The 14,041-nt window shown below is 43.7% G+C and overlaps 2 protein-coding genes across 2 annotated transcripts; both read right to left on the bottom strand.

The window, feature by feature from the left end:
• Positions 1-5,208: 5,208 nt before the first annotated feature.
• LOC118099740 (thrombomodulin-like) lies at positions 5,209-7,411 on the bottom strand. The gene has a single exon (XM_035144493.2). The coding sequence runs from the start codon at positions 7,155-7,157 to the stop codon at positions 5,532-5,534; it is 1,626 nt and encodes a 541-aa protein (XP_035000384.1). The 5' UTR covers positions 7,158-7,411; the 3' UTR covers positions 5,209-5,531.
• A 1,682-nt stretch (positions 7,412-9,093) lies between these two features.
• On the bottom strand, positions 9,094-12,188 carry LOC118099776 (thrombomodulin-like). Its single transcript, XM_035144535.2, has one exon. It carries the CDS (start codon positions 11,984-11,986, stop codon positions 10,409-10,411), a length of 1,578 nt encoding a protein of 525 aa, XP_035000426.1. The 5' UTR covers positions 11,987-12,188; the 3' UTR covers positions 9,094-10,408.
• Between the last annotated feature and the right edge of the window lie 1,853 nt (positions 12,189-14,041).

Genomic DNA, 14,041 nt, shown 5'->3' with positions numbered 1-14,041 from the left:
ATTTTATGAAAAACATTGACTCTAAATTCTTCACTGCAGATAAACCAGGTATGATGAAGACAACTCCTCTCTGTAGCATAGACTGATTATAAAAAAGCTCTGCACAACATCCAGCACATAAACATTAGAAAGTGACAGTATATTGTAGAACTGTTTGAGAAGGAGTCACTAATGACGAGGAATATATCTGAAGTAGCTCCAGAGCTTTAACACGGGTGAAGAGAACGAAACATTATAAAAAGGGAGGGTTTACAATGGAAACTGTACTATTAATTGAGTTGTCAACGGAACGGTGCTTTTATTCTGAAATCATATCCGACCCGCTGTTACCGTAATACCTGGTGTATACACGTAACACTAAACAATGTGAGTTTGACAGTGTAAATATCTGCTGGTCGCTACACTCAGTCCTACCTGATCTGCCATCGACTCTGACAAAACAGAGGAATTTCACAACTTGGCCCTCTTCCTCTTTTACACACTCGTTTATCCTTCACTCACAGTTCCTGCTCAAACTCTGGCGACATCCACCACCTTCCAACTGTCTGACCACTTCTAAATCCCTGCTGTACAATTACCTACTACTTCTAATATCACAGCTAAACACAACATGTAGTACTGCTACCCAGTAGTGAGAGGCAACCGACTACTTTTACTGCACTTTAAATGCCCATTTACTAATGTGATATATGATATATATCAAGAGTGATGGTTATGTTGTTCCTTATGTTGCCTCTTAGATGATATATTATTTTCACACAGCTACATCTCATGGATATATGTAGATATACACTACCGTTCAAAAGTTTGGGGTCACCCAGACAATTTCGTGTTTTCCATGAAAACTCACACTTTTATTTATCAAATGAGTTGCAAAATGAATAGAAAATATAGTCAAGACATTGACAAGGTTAGAAATAATGATTTTTATTTGAAATATTAATTTTGTTCTTCAAACTTTGCTTTCGTCAAAGAATGCTCCATTTGCAGCAATTACAGCATTGCAGACCTTTGGCATTCTAGCTGTTAATTTGTTGAGGTAATCTGTAGAAGTTTCACCCCACGCTTCCTGAAGCACCTCCCACAGGTTGGATTGGCTTGATGGGCACTTCTTGCATACCATACGGTCAAGCTGCTCCCACAACAGCTCAATGGGGTTGAGATCTGGTGGCTGCGCTGGCCACTCCATTACAGACAGCATACCAGCTGCCTGCTTCTTCCCTAAATAGTTCTTGCATAATTTGGAGGTGTGCTTTGGGTCATTGTCCTGTTGTAGGAGGAAATTGGCTCCAATCAAGCGCTGTCCACAGGGTATGGCATGGCGTTGCAAAATGGAGTGATAGCCTTCCTTATTTAAAATCCCTTTTACCTTGTACAAATCTCCCACTTTACCAGCACCAAAGCAGCCCCAGACCATCACATTACCTCCACCATGCTTGACAGATGGCGTCAGGCACTCTTCCAGCATCTTTTCACCTGTTCTGCGTCTCACAAATGTTCTTCTGTGTGATCCAAACACCTCAAACTTTGATTCGTCTGTCCATAACACTTTTTCCAATCTTCCTCTGTCCAATGTCTGTGTTCTTTTGCCCATATCAATCTTTTCTTTTTATTGGCCAGTCTCAGATATGGCTTTTCTTTGCCACTCTGCCTAGAAGGCCAGCATCCCGAGTCGCCTCTTCACTGACACTGGCGTTTTGCGGGTACCATTTAAAGAAGCTGCCAGTTGAGGACCTGTGAGGCGTCTATTTCTCAAACTAGAGACTCTAATATACTTGTCTTCTTGCTGAGTTGTGCACCGGGCCTCCCACTTCTCTTTCTACTCTGGTTAGAGCCCGTTTGTGCTGTTCTCTGAAGGGAGTAGTACACACCGTTGTAGGAAATTTTCAGTTTCTTCGCAATTTCTCCATGGAATAGCCTTCATTTCTAAGAACAAGAATAGACTGGCGAGTTTCACATGAAAGTTCTCTTTTTCTGGCCATTTTGAGAGTATAATCGAACCCACAAATGTGATGCTCCAGATACTCAACTAGCTCAAAGGAAGGCCAGTTTTATAGCTTCTCTCACCAGCAAAACAGTTTTCAGCTGTGCTAACATACAGTGCCTTGCATAAGTATTCACCCCCTTTGGACTTTTCTACATTTTGTCATGGTATAACCACAGATTAAAATTTATTTCATCGTGAGTTTATGTAATGGACCAACACAAAATAGTGCATCATTTGGAAGTGGGGGGAAATATTACATGGATTTCACAATTATTTACAAATAAAAATCTGAAAAGTGTTGAGTGCATATGTATTCACCCCCTTTACTGTGAAACCCCTAACAAAGATCTGGTGCGACCAATTGCATTCACAAGTCACATTTGCAAGTCACATAATTAGTAAATAGGGTCCACCTGTCTGCAATTTAATCTCAGTATAAATACACCTGTTCTGTGACGGACTCAGAGTTTGTTGGAGATCATTACTGAACAAACAGCATCATGAAGACCAAGGAGCTCACCAAACAGGTCAGGGATAAAGTTGTGGAGAAATATGAAGCAGGGTTAGGTTATAAAAAAATATCCAGAGCTTTGAACATCTCTCTGAGCACCATAAAATCCATCATAAGAAAATGGAAAGAATATGGCACAACCGCAAACCTACCAAGAGGAGGCCGTCCACCCAAACTGAAGAGTCGGACAAGGAGAAAATTAATCAGAGAAGCAACCAGGAGGCCCATGGTTACTCTGGAGGAGTTGCAGAGATCCACAGCTGAGGTGGGAGAATCTGTCCACAGGACAACTATTAGTCGTCTACTCCACAAATCTGGCCTTTATGGAAGAGTGGCAAGAAGAAAGCCATTGTTGAAAGGGATCCATAAAAAATCCCGTTTGGAGTTTGCCAGAAGCCATGTGGGAGACACAGCAAACATGTGGAAGAAGGTGCTCTGGTCAGATGAGACCAAAATTGAACTTTTTGGCCTCAATGCAAAACGCTATGTGTGGCGAAAACCCAACACTGCCCATCACCCTGAGCACACCATCCCAACAGTGAAATATGGTGGTGGTAGCATCATGCTGTGGGGATGCTTCTCTTCAGCAGGTACAGGAAACTGGTCAGAATAGAGGAAAGATGGATGGAGCCAAATACAGGGAAATCCTTGAAGAAAATCTGATGCAGTCTGCAAAAGACTTGAGACTGGGGCGGAGGTTCATCTTCCAGCAGGACAATGACCTAAACATACAGCCAGAGCTACAAAGGAATGGTTTGGATTAAAGAATGTTAATGTCTTAAAATGGCCCAGTCAAAGCCCAGACCTCAATCCAATAGAGAATCTATGGCAAGACTTGAAGATTGCGGTTCACAGACGGTCTCCATCCAATCTGACTGAGCTTCATCTTTTTTGCCAAGAAGAATGGACAAACCTTTCCATCTCTAGATGTGCAAAGCTGGTAGAGACATACCCCAAAAGACTTGCAGCTGTAATTGCAGCGAAAGGGGTTCTACCAAGTATTGACACAGGGGGGTGAATACTTATGCACCCAACAGATGTCAACTTTTTTGTTCTCATTATTGTTTGTGTCACAATAAAATTTATTTTGCACCTCCAAAGTACTATGCATGTTTTGTTGATCAAACGGGAAAAAGTTTATTTAAGTCTATTTGAATTCCAGTTAGTAACAGTACATAATGGGAAAAAGTCCAAGGGGGGTGAATACTTATGCAAGGCACTGTAATTGCACAAGGGTTTTCAAGGGTTTTCTAATCATCCATTAGTCTTCTAAGGCGATTAGCAAACACAATGTACCATTAGAACACTGGAGTGATAGTTGCTGGAAATGGGCCTCTATACACCTATGTAGATATTTCATTAAAAACCAGACGTTTCCACCTAGAATAGTCATTTACCACATTAACAATGTATAGAGTGTATTTCTGATTAATTTAATGTTATCTTCATTGAAAAAAACAGTGCTTTTCTTTGAAAAATAAGGAAATTTCTAAGTGACCCCAAACTTTTGAACGGTAGTGTATATTTATGCATAATACCAATTGTAAAATTAAATGAACTTATATTTAAATATCTACACAATACATCTTCTATATGATATGATATGCTATGACCACGTATGTTATCGATAAATATTTAAATAATATAGTCAAGTTGACCAGCTCTATACCTCCTGAGCCACAGCTGCCCAGTGTGCTACACTTTTTTAATTAATTAGGAGCTGTATTTCAGTGCAGTGCATTTTCTTCTTTGTTTTAGTGTTTCTATTTTTCTGCTACTTTATACATCTACAGTAATCCATTGCAGGGAGAAAAAACTATCTGCTACACATATTTGACAACCAACAGAGTAATATTTTACATTAAAAAATCATCTGTATTCCAATGTGTCCATAAGAAATATACATATATTTCTCTGTCACTGTTTTTGTGTTTTTCCTACTCCTTTAGAGAAGTCATGACCACCGGGATTTAACTTGTGGGCACCAAACAATCATTTGGGAAAACTCTTGGGTAAGCTCTATATTGAGTATATATATACAGTATATGACACTGTATTGCAGAATAAGTACTTCTTCTTTGATACATTAAGTGTGTGTTAATATACTTTTATAACTTCTAAACTTTATAAGAAAACACTTCTTGTAGTGGAATAGGCTACTAGTTTTTCATATATCTGTATTGGTACTGTCACACTGCAATCACAACATGTGCAACACTACTGCCTCAGTGTTTAAAATGGTACAGACCAAGCTTGTTTTGTTTGCGACATTAGTCTCCAAAAAATTGTAAATATGTAGAATCAGGAATGAAATGCAGCCTCAGGTATCTAAGGGAGTTACTATTTTATTTATAAGTGACTATTGTATTGTTGTTTAGTATTTATATGTTTCCTTGTTTTGTGTGATGTGTTTAAGAGGCTAATGTTCAATACATTTTCACTTATCCCTGTCTCTTTATGATCTTGGCCTGCTGTGAGTTATAAGTGCAATGTGTGCTGAAGTCATGGGTTTCATGTGGATCATCATTGTGAAGGATTGTGTACATGTACCACTGATCTTTTAAAACTTAAGTAATAATATATAAAACACATTTTGCAGCTGTTACTCTGCCCTGGTGACCTGTAACTCAAATGTTCCTCCACATGGTGGGGCGCTCCGCCTGTGTCTGAAGGGACAGAGACAAAAAAAGAGAAACAGACTTTTCCTTCATTCAGATTTTTCAAATTTTATAGTTTCAGCACAAACTTAAAAAACAAACCAAATTCTATGTATTTATTATTACAATGATTGTGTTCTGTGGGAGGTGAATTGAAGATATGTACCAGTCTTCAGGGCAGTGAATCCTTACTCCAAAAAAACTTGAGTTTGTGGAGAAATATTTGTTCTTGTGAGTTTGGAGTGACTTTTTGCTCCAATGACATAACAACATCCCTGTCCTCCATATCTTTTATAAGCTGTCCATGTCTCGGTGGCTCTGGTCTTTAGATTCGCATGTCTCTCTCTCTCTCTCTCTCTCTCTCTCTCTGGTGTTTTTAAGTGTAACTGGTTAGGTGACGTAAACCGTGCGCCTCATCCTCGCGCGCCGTGAGCGCACTGGCGCTGTCAATCTTCCCTCTGCGGTTCAGGATGTGACGCGCCAGAAAAACCAGCGACACGATAAAAAAGACAGTACACAGTATTATTCCAACGAAAGCCCCCACTGACACCCCCGAGGGTCGTCTCGTTGGTTCGGGGTAGGGTAAATATGACGATGTAATTGGAGCTGTGGTCTCTGCTTCACCTGTGAACACGTCGACTTCTACGCACATGTAATCGTTAAGCAGCTCGTATCCTCGATAGCACGAGCACACGTAGCCGCCGAATTTGTTTTCACAGCGTTGCTCACAATAGTTTTCCTCACACTCGTCAAGGTCAATGCAAACTGTCACGCCGTGTCTCTCCTCCGAGACGTAACCGTCGGGGCAGTAGCAGATGAGCGCGTCATTCGGGTCGCACTCCGCAGCGCACCGCTCCATCCCGCAGTGGAGCTTACACTTGTTCGGTGCCGCTGGATCCACTTCATATCCATCGTAACACGAGCACAAGTAGCTGCCAGGAGTGTTTTTGCACATGTGCTCGCAAGGGGCGGACGCGCACTCGTCCTGGTCCACGCACAGCCCGCCAGTCATCATGTATCCAGCCTTGCAGGCGCACTGGAACCCACCCACGGTGTTGACGCACATGAAATTCTCTCCGGGACACTGGCGCTGGTCCGTGCAGTCATTGAAGTCCACGCACGACCTGCCGTCCGCAGCCAGTTTAAAGCCGTGGTCGCACAAGCACGCGTAGGAATCTCCGGTCGCGTAACAGGCGTGCGCGCAGCTCAGGCTTTGGCACGGGTCTTCTATGCCCACTTCGCAAGTGACTTTATTTGCAGGGTTGACGGTTTGTCCCTGCGGACAGTAACAAGCGGGGACCTTGTTTGGGTCCGTTGCGCATTTGTGCTCACACCCGCCCTCGCTGATCTCGCAGCTCCAGGGCGCCTGCAGCCACTTCTCGGAGAAGCAGACGTATTTAATCTCAGATGGCCTGCGGGTGGCGGTGCTTCCAGGGGGCACAGACACCCAATCCTCGCCCCCAAACCCCATGGGGTTACTGTAGGAGACTGACTCGTCCTGTGCAAGATTCAGACCAGTGCACGGGTTACTGAAGTCGATCTCACAGAGAAACCCGGCCGCCTGCTCGCCACATGTCTCCTGGACCCATGTAAAGTCGCCCGCTCTGGAAACTGAGACGCAGCGATGAGAAGAGCAGCTGCTGTCAAAACCCGGCGCCCAGTTGAAGAAGTCGCTCTGACTGTCCTTGGTCACCCACTGGAAGCCCCTCAGTCCTGCACCAACGTCAGGACAGCCGATGCTTAAATGCAAACCGATCCAGAACCGCCCCGTCGAATTCCCCAACAAGATAAAAAGAACATCATGTGATACAGACGAGCGCACTGTCATTAAGTGGCCACCTTTAGATCTACATTGCCTCTGCGCTGTCGTGAAATCGCTGGATTCTTGGGCCACCGCGAAACACTTGGTCCCAATACAGTATCCATTATTCTGCTCTATCCCCCCGGTTCTTCCCAGCAGGAAAACCAACACGGCAGCAAACAGTCCCGTTACATCCCTCATGTTTGAACCTCTGTTGTTGTTGGAGCTGTGGCGCGGTCCTGGACGAGACGTGTTTGTTTGACAAAGTGTTTAGCTCGCATTTATAAACTAGCCCCTGCTCAGTGCCGGCGGAGGAAGGAAGTCCCTCTTAATCAGCCTGCCGGGGCCGCTCACTGTGTCTCTTCAAACTTTCTCCTCTGAACGGCGGACCACATCCCCAATTACTCATGGCTTTTACGCACGTACGTAACCAAGACGCGCGCACGCAAGAGGGGCATCTACACCAACGCCCCCTTCTCTTTTTACAGTTTAGCCCCTCCCAACTCCACTCAACACAAAATGTCAGTCTGAGTTAAGTTGTGTGGTTTTTGTTGAAAAGAGTTGAACAGGTGACGTCATGAAACTGTTCATCCATCTGACTACAAGCCACAATATTCAAACTCTGAAAATAAACTCTTAATCAGTAAATTCAGATCATTATGAGTGGACATTGTGTAAATCATGGGAAGGAAAAAACTGTCCATGTGAAAATGTACATTTTTAAAATTCACTCTCAATCACAACATAAACGTGATGATAAGGGGCATAGGGCATTGCTTTGCATCTTTAGAAAAATCTTTTATGACTGGACGATATTGGGATTGGATTTGGTCAAACTTTAGCAACTGTTAAGCTTCTCATATTTAGGCGACGGGCAGAAAAAAAGCCTTATGCTTTGCACGCATAAGGTTATAATGTTGGTCATGAGTCTTAGTCAGCTAAATGTAGATATTAGAACAGTAAAAATGTAAATAAACAGCAGCTATTTGTGGGTTAAATCTGCAGGGAGAGGTCAACAGAAGCCAGTGGAGGAAAAGGAACTGAAACAAAAGCTAGAAAGAAACCTTTTGGGTGTAGAAAAAAGGAAAGACATGCATAATTCAATGAATAAAAGAATGAATAAATACCTCCCCTCCGACTATCACCCAAACAAAAACAAAACCCCTGGTACTGGAGAATAATCAGAATACAACCTTTAGCTGCAATGTTTTTTTTAATTTACAGTATCATAAAATACAAATATAAAAAAATCTGGTGCATCAGGAGGTGCATGTGTGTAATTTCTGTTACATATGAATACATTAGCAGCACAGTTTTACATTCGTGTTTAGCAGATCCCTCAGCAGTAGCCTGGTACACAGTGAATAACATACAGCTTCATGATAATGTCAGTGGTAGCAAAGTACAGCCGGTGCAGCACCTCTGCATCATCAGTGTGATAGATTTGCACAGTAGACTTACTTAACTATTCATGATACACTTCTTACAGGTCATTCCTCATAAATTATGTCTTTTTTGGGGGGGATGTAAAATGAGGTATTTTCACAAGTCATGACATGAAGAATCACAGTCTAATCTTCACTAAACATATCTGAAACAGAATTTGGGAATTTCACATTTCAAATTTTTTATATATTCTACTTTTCTATTTCTCTTTGTGTAATATGATGATGAGAGGGAACCCAGCCATGGGTTTCAAGGTCCTGATGTCAGTTATTTTAATGATGAAAATGGCAGAATGTGAATAAACCACAGGGCAATAATGGTCCTGGGCTGTTTTGATAAAAACCTCCATGCATGCTTCACAAACAGATCCCGTGGAAACCAGTTAACACTATTAAAACTAGTGGTGCACCGATGTATCGGCCGTATATCGGTAGCGGCCGATATTCGCCTCGTTTACTGCCATTGGTGTATCGGTAATAAACTTGACTTTCACCGATAACATTGGCCGATGTTCATTGGTATGTTTTCTGCAGCCTGCCAATCTGGCATCCAGACCTGGTACACTGGGTTTGGGCGCCGCGCAGCGCGAGCGCCAAGGAAAGCCAGGCGCCTCCCATCCACTCCTGTTAAACCTTTGTGCGGTTCACATGGGCTGCGATGCGCCGCGCCAGCGCCCTTCACCGATGGTTTCGGCGTGCGAGCGAGCGTATCGCGCCAGGAAACAGACTGAAAAATGATTTTCAGTCTAGCAAGCTAAAGGCTTGCTTGGAGAATACGTCATTTACCCCCGACACCTCCTATTGTGTTGTGTTGCACACCAAGCTAGTAGTAGCACTGCATCTTGACTTGAATTTACATGGCATTCCCTAAGGGTTTATGCTAGTGTTTTGTAAGGCTGCATTGCAAGCATCTGTTTACAGTTGAGATGATGTCTTGAGTAGGCCTGGTGATACTGTTCAATGTTTGGCTGAATAGGTGTCTATGTCCATCCATGGCATCTAAAGTTACACTTGTCACTTTTTCTGTTTTTCATATTATTCAAGTAATAAACAAATATCGGTGTCGGTATCAGCTATCGGCTAGATTGTTGTTTTAAATATCGGTATCGGTATCGGCCAAGAATTTCCATATCGGTGCATCCCTAATTAAAACTAATAGTGGTGGTCCAATGTCAGTGCTAACTAATGAGAGACTTTCTTCTTCTTTTGGGCTTTTTTTTATCGATAATACGTCCAGTGTGACCTTATAAAAAGATGAAATACAGTATAACAGCTGATACGTGTAATAAAACATTAAATGCAAAGTAAAAATGTTGAGCAAAGACGAAGGCACATTTTTGTGCTCTAAAGAATTAAATATAAAAAGCTTTGTGTGTCTATATATAAATACATGAGATAATCCACACACTCCAGTGACCGTAACAAAACCTATGATTTACAATGATGGAGTTTTAACACTTTTAAGGGAACTGCAATCAGTGTTTAGATGTAACTAAGTATACATTCACTTTGTACATTTGTCATGTGACTTTACTTAGGTAGATACATTTACGGTTCATTTTAACTTTTATTCTGCTACATATATGAGCAAATATCTGTACTTTCTTATTCAATAAATGTAAGGAGCTTATTGTGTTACGTGTGTGGTACTTTTACTTTTGAGTACATTTAAAATGTTTAAAATGACCCCTCTTACTTTTTAGTACCATTACTTGACACTGTTTTTTTCAGTGTAACTGCATCTTTTGTTTGATATATATTGTTCTGACTGCAGGAAATCCAAAAATGTTCCATCTTAGCAATATAATAGGTGAACGTTTATAACCACGATGCTAATTAACAGCCAATTCCATATAGAAATCTGTTACATATCCAGGAAGCATGAAGCTGTTTCTCCTTAAAGTCTTATTTGACCTCATCCATCGCTGCTGTAAGAGATACTTATGAACGCTTTCTACGCTTTCTGGATGAGTGTGAAAACTAAAAGTCCCATATGCCCGCTCCAGATCACAGTCTTTGCAAGTCACCTTTGAACTGTTTGTCGAAGGACAGCCTCTTGTAGGTCTCCGTGGTCACCTGCTGCAGGTAGAAAACATCTATGTCTGGACGTCTGAAGGAGGAGAGCTCGAACCTGCCGCAGCGTTTCACAATGGTGTGCACCACCACACACAGCAGCGCCGCGCACAGTGCCATGAACACGGTGATGCCCAGGACGCTGCCGGTCCTGATGTAGGAGGGCACCGCGGCTGGGTGAGCGGTGGCCGGTACGGGGTGTAGAGGAAAAGCGCCTGACCCGCCGTCCTCCTCCTCGGTCGGCACACACTCGAAGTTCCCCTGCAGCCTGTAGCCCTCGAAGCACAAACACCTGTAACCACCGAACGCGTTTTCACACTTGTGGTCACACTGGCTGTCCCCCACACACTCATCGATGTCCGTGCAAATGGCCGTGCCGTTCCTCATGTCTCTAATGTAGCCCTCGGGGCATTCGCAATCGAGCATGTCCGGGCTCTGCACATCTTTGTCGTCTGTGCACACGGCCTCACAGTCTCTCTCAGTGCAGTGTCGCTTGCACTTGGTGGGGTCCTTGGCTGACACCCTGAACCCTTCCCTGCACGCACACTCGTACACCCCAGTGGGCTTCACGCACAGCATGTGCTCGCACATTATGCAGATCGCAACGTCTACGCACGCCCCCTCCTCCATATCGAAGCCATCTCTGCACCTGCACTCGAACCCCCCCTCTGTGTTCAAACACTCCTGGCCCTCGGCTGTGCACGGGTCCCCCCCCTCCTTGCACTCGTCCACGTCCACGCAGCGTTTCCCGTCCTGCGCCAGCTTGTAGCCCCTGGCGCACCCGCCAGCGTGAGGAAAGCCATCCGACGGGTCCTTGGCGCAGGTGATGCTGTTGGGGTGGAGGGCTTGTCCCTCGGGGCAGATGCAGGTGCGTGTTGTTTGGTTGCAGCTGTGCTCGCACCCGCCCTTAAACACCTCACAGCCCCAGGGAGCGCGCGCCCACACCCCCGAGGCACACACATGTTTCGAGTCCAGATATTTTCCACCGACCTTGTCCACTACAGCGATGGTTCCTGGTGGAAACGCTTCAGAGTCGTTGACGTCGAAACCCATATGAGTGGTATACCTCACCTGTGCGCCCCCGTCCGCCTTGATGCGACTGCAAGGATCCTGGAACGTGTACTGGCACAGAAACCCGTCCAGTCGGTTGCGGCACTGCTTCCCGGACACCACGATGTTCCCTTCCCCCGACATGGAGACGGAGGAGCAGTTTCCAAGATCTGCCGGGGCTTCCTCTGGCTTCCTGCCGTCGCCCTGCAGCTCCAGCCAGTAACTCCCGCTATGTCCGCTCAGTGGACCCGTTAATGTCTCCTCCGCTTGTTCCGGGCGGATCGTGAGCAACTGTCCCCCCTTGCCACTGCAGCGTCTCTGCGCCCCCGGAAAGTCCTCGGATTCGCGTAAAAGCACAAAACACCGATTGTCGGCGCAGTGTCCGTGCAGGGCGAGCACCGCGTCCTCCAGCCCGCAGAGGAAAACCACGCAAATCAGCAGAGCTTGTGTTGTAGGACTCATGATGTCGATGTTAGAAAAACCCACGATGGTGTGAAACTCTGTGCTCGACGATCTGAGTCTGATCCAGTGACTGAGAGCTTAACATAGTCCCCATTTATAAAGGCCTCCAGCTGAGTGTGTTTTTTTTGTAAGACCAGGCGAGGAAGGAAGTTCCGTCCTGGTTTGTGGTTTAAGCCCTGGTCTGATTGCTCAACCCCCACACTTATCAGAGAGAGACTAGCCCACCAACACACATAAACACACACACAGACACACCCACACTGGAGTAGAGGGACTTTTAATAAGACGAGTATGCGCCCAATCCCATGAGATGAGTAAATCTTGACCTTCTTTATCTAGATGATAAATTGAAAGTTTAAGTCTCATGGGAAGAAAGATATTTACCAAACATCCAGCTCTCACGGAGCTCATGCTCATGTATAATCTTTATTTTGCACAACCCTCATACACGATTACATTTCTGTCAAAGTTCTTTCAGTATTTTAAGCTGATTATATATTAATTTTACACTTTCCATAATGTCATCATGTCACATTGTAATGCTTAAAAAGTGCGGCTCTGGATAAAGCTAAAGGAGAAAAATGTCTTTGAGGCAGAGCCCAGTGTATCATCACAGGTAAATCTATATAATATTGTAAATAATACTGTGTACAGATGGTAAAATAATTCTAATAAAAATAATAGATCATACTCAGCAATGCAATAAAATAAATCAGATAAAAGAATAACAATAAAATAAAAACACATAGAAATTAAAAACTATAAAAATGCCATACAGGTGACTTTTAATTGCTGTTTTAAAATGAGCCACTGGTTCACGAAACAGCATATGATTCTCTGTTCTCGGGGGTCTCGGAGCAGAGTCAGGGTTTAATTTATGAAATTAAAAGCGGATGATTTAAGGCAGTGTTGTTCGGATAGGACTGGTGTGATGTGTTCTCTACGCTTTTTGTAAGAGATCTTGCTGCTATATTCTGTACCAACTGTACTTATGTAAATTATTAAGTATAAATCAACAGCCTGTTGAAAATTGTTGATTAGAGACTTATCTTATAATAGAAACAAGTCTCCAGGAGCAGGCACTGACTCACAGATTCTCGGAGTAGACAGACTTCCTTAAGGCACAATAATAGCTACAGAGGTAGAAAGTCAATTGTCTGACTTATGGTAAGTCTATATCAATCATAGCTCTTCCTAAATTGTTCAATGTCTTCTCTTCATTAGCACGGCAGAGGAGGAAGAGAGCTGCCTTCCACTTTCCTCAGGGGGGGAAGTGACTGGACGTAGAGGAGGAAGTCGAAACAAGGGAGCTGGACGGACGTCCTATAGCCGCAGGGGCAAAACATGACAATCACATTATGTAAAGTGGATTTGTATGTTCTCATTCCTTGAGCTGATGGATTTCCAGGTGGAGTCTGGGTTGAGTAGGTTTGAAGGAATTTGATCACATCCGACTGATTCCCTCCCAAAGTGACACAGAGTGACTCAGAAGCACATGTTTGTGTAGGGTAAGGTAGAATCATAAAGACGTTACTATGTAGCTGTAACTAAGCTAACTTTTTATACGTAGAGATCAGAAAACAGACTTATCACTGTGATTACAGACGTTCATGAAACAGTGAGAACTGTAGATAATTCACAGAGGTGTTAGACTCAGTGCCTCCGCATTTCCCCTATGAAAGGGGTGTGGTGCAATGGGATGCGGTGGAGGGGATGTGAGCTTTGTTCGTGCTGCAGAAACAAAATAATCAGTTCATTGTTTTTATTTGGGTAGTGAATGTTTGATTTTTAGATTATAACCTTTGCCAGGACGCCCACCACTGGATGGCATAGATGACGGATTTAATCCAAAGCAGTGACACACACTTCTGTGTAACGGTAACACAAAATCAGCTCAGTGACAAAAACCAGGCCGCTCAGCCTCAGTACATGTTTTTCTCTGATGTCTAACTTTAATGGCCTCGCTGAGTTTACTCTGTAGGACGTTGAAGACGTTCCTGAAGACTGTTTTCATTCTTCTAAATCAAACACTGTTCTTTCCAGTTGTCGCTTTCA

The sequence above is a fragment of the Hippoglossus stenolepis genome, chromosome 20 (genome assembly GCF_022539355.2).
Source record: "Hippoglossus stenolepis isolate QCI-W04-F060 chromosome 20, HSTE1.2, whole genome shotgun sequence".
NCBI lineage: Eukaryota > Metazoa > Chordata > Actinopteri > Pleuronectiformes > Pleuronectidae > Hippoglossus > Hippoglossus stenolepis.
Note: the sequence above shows the minus strand (reverse complement) of the source record. Positions and strands in the feature narration are given on the sequence as shown.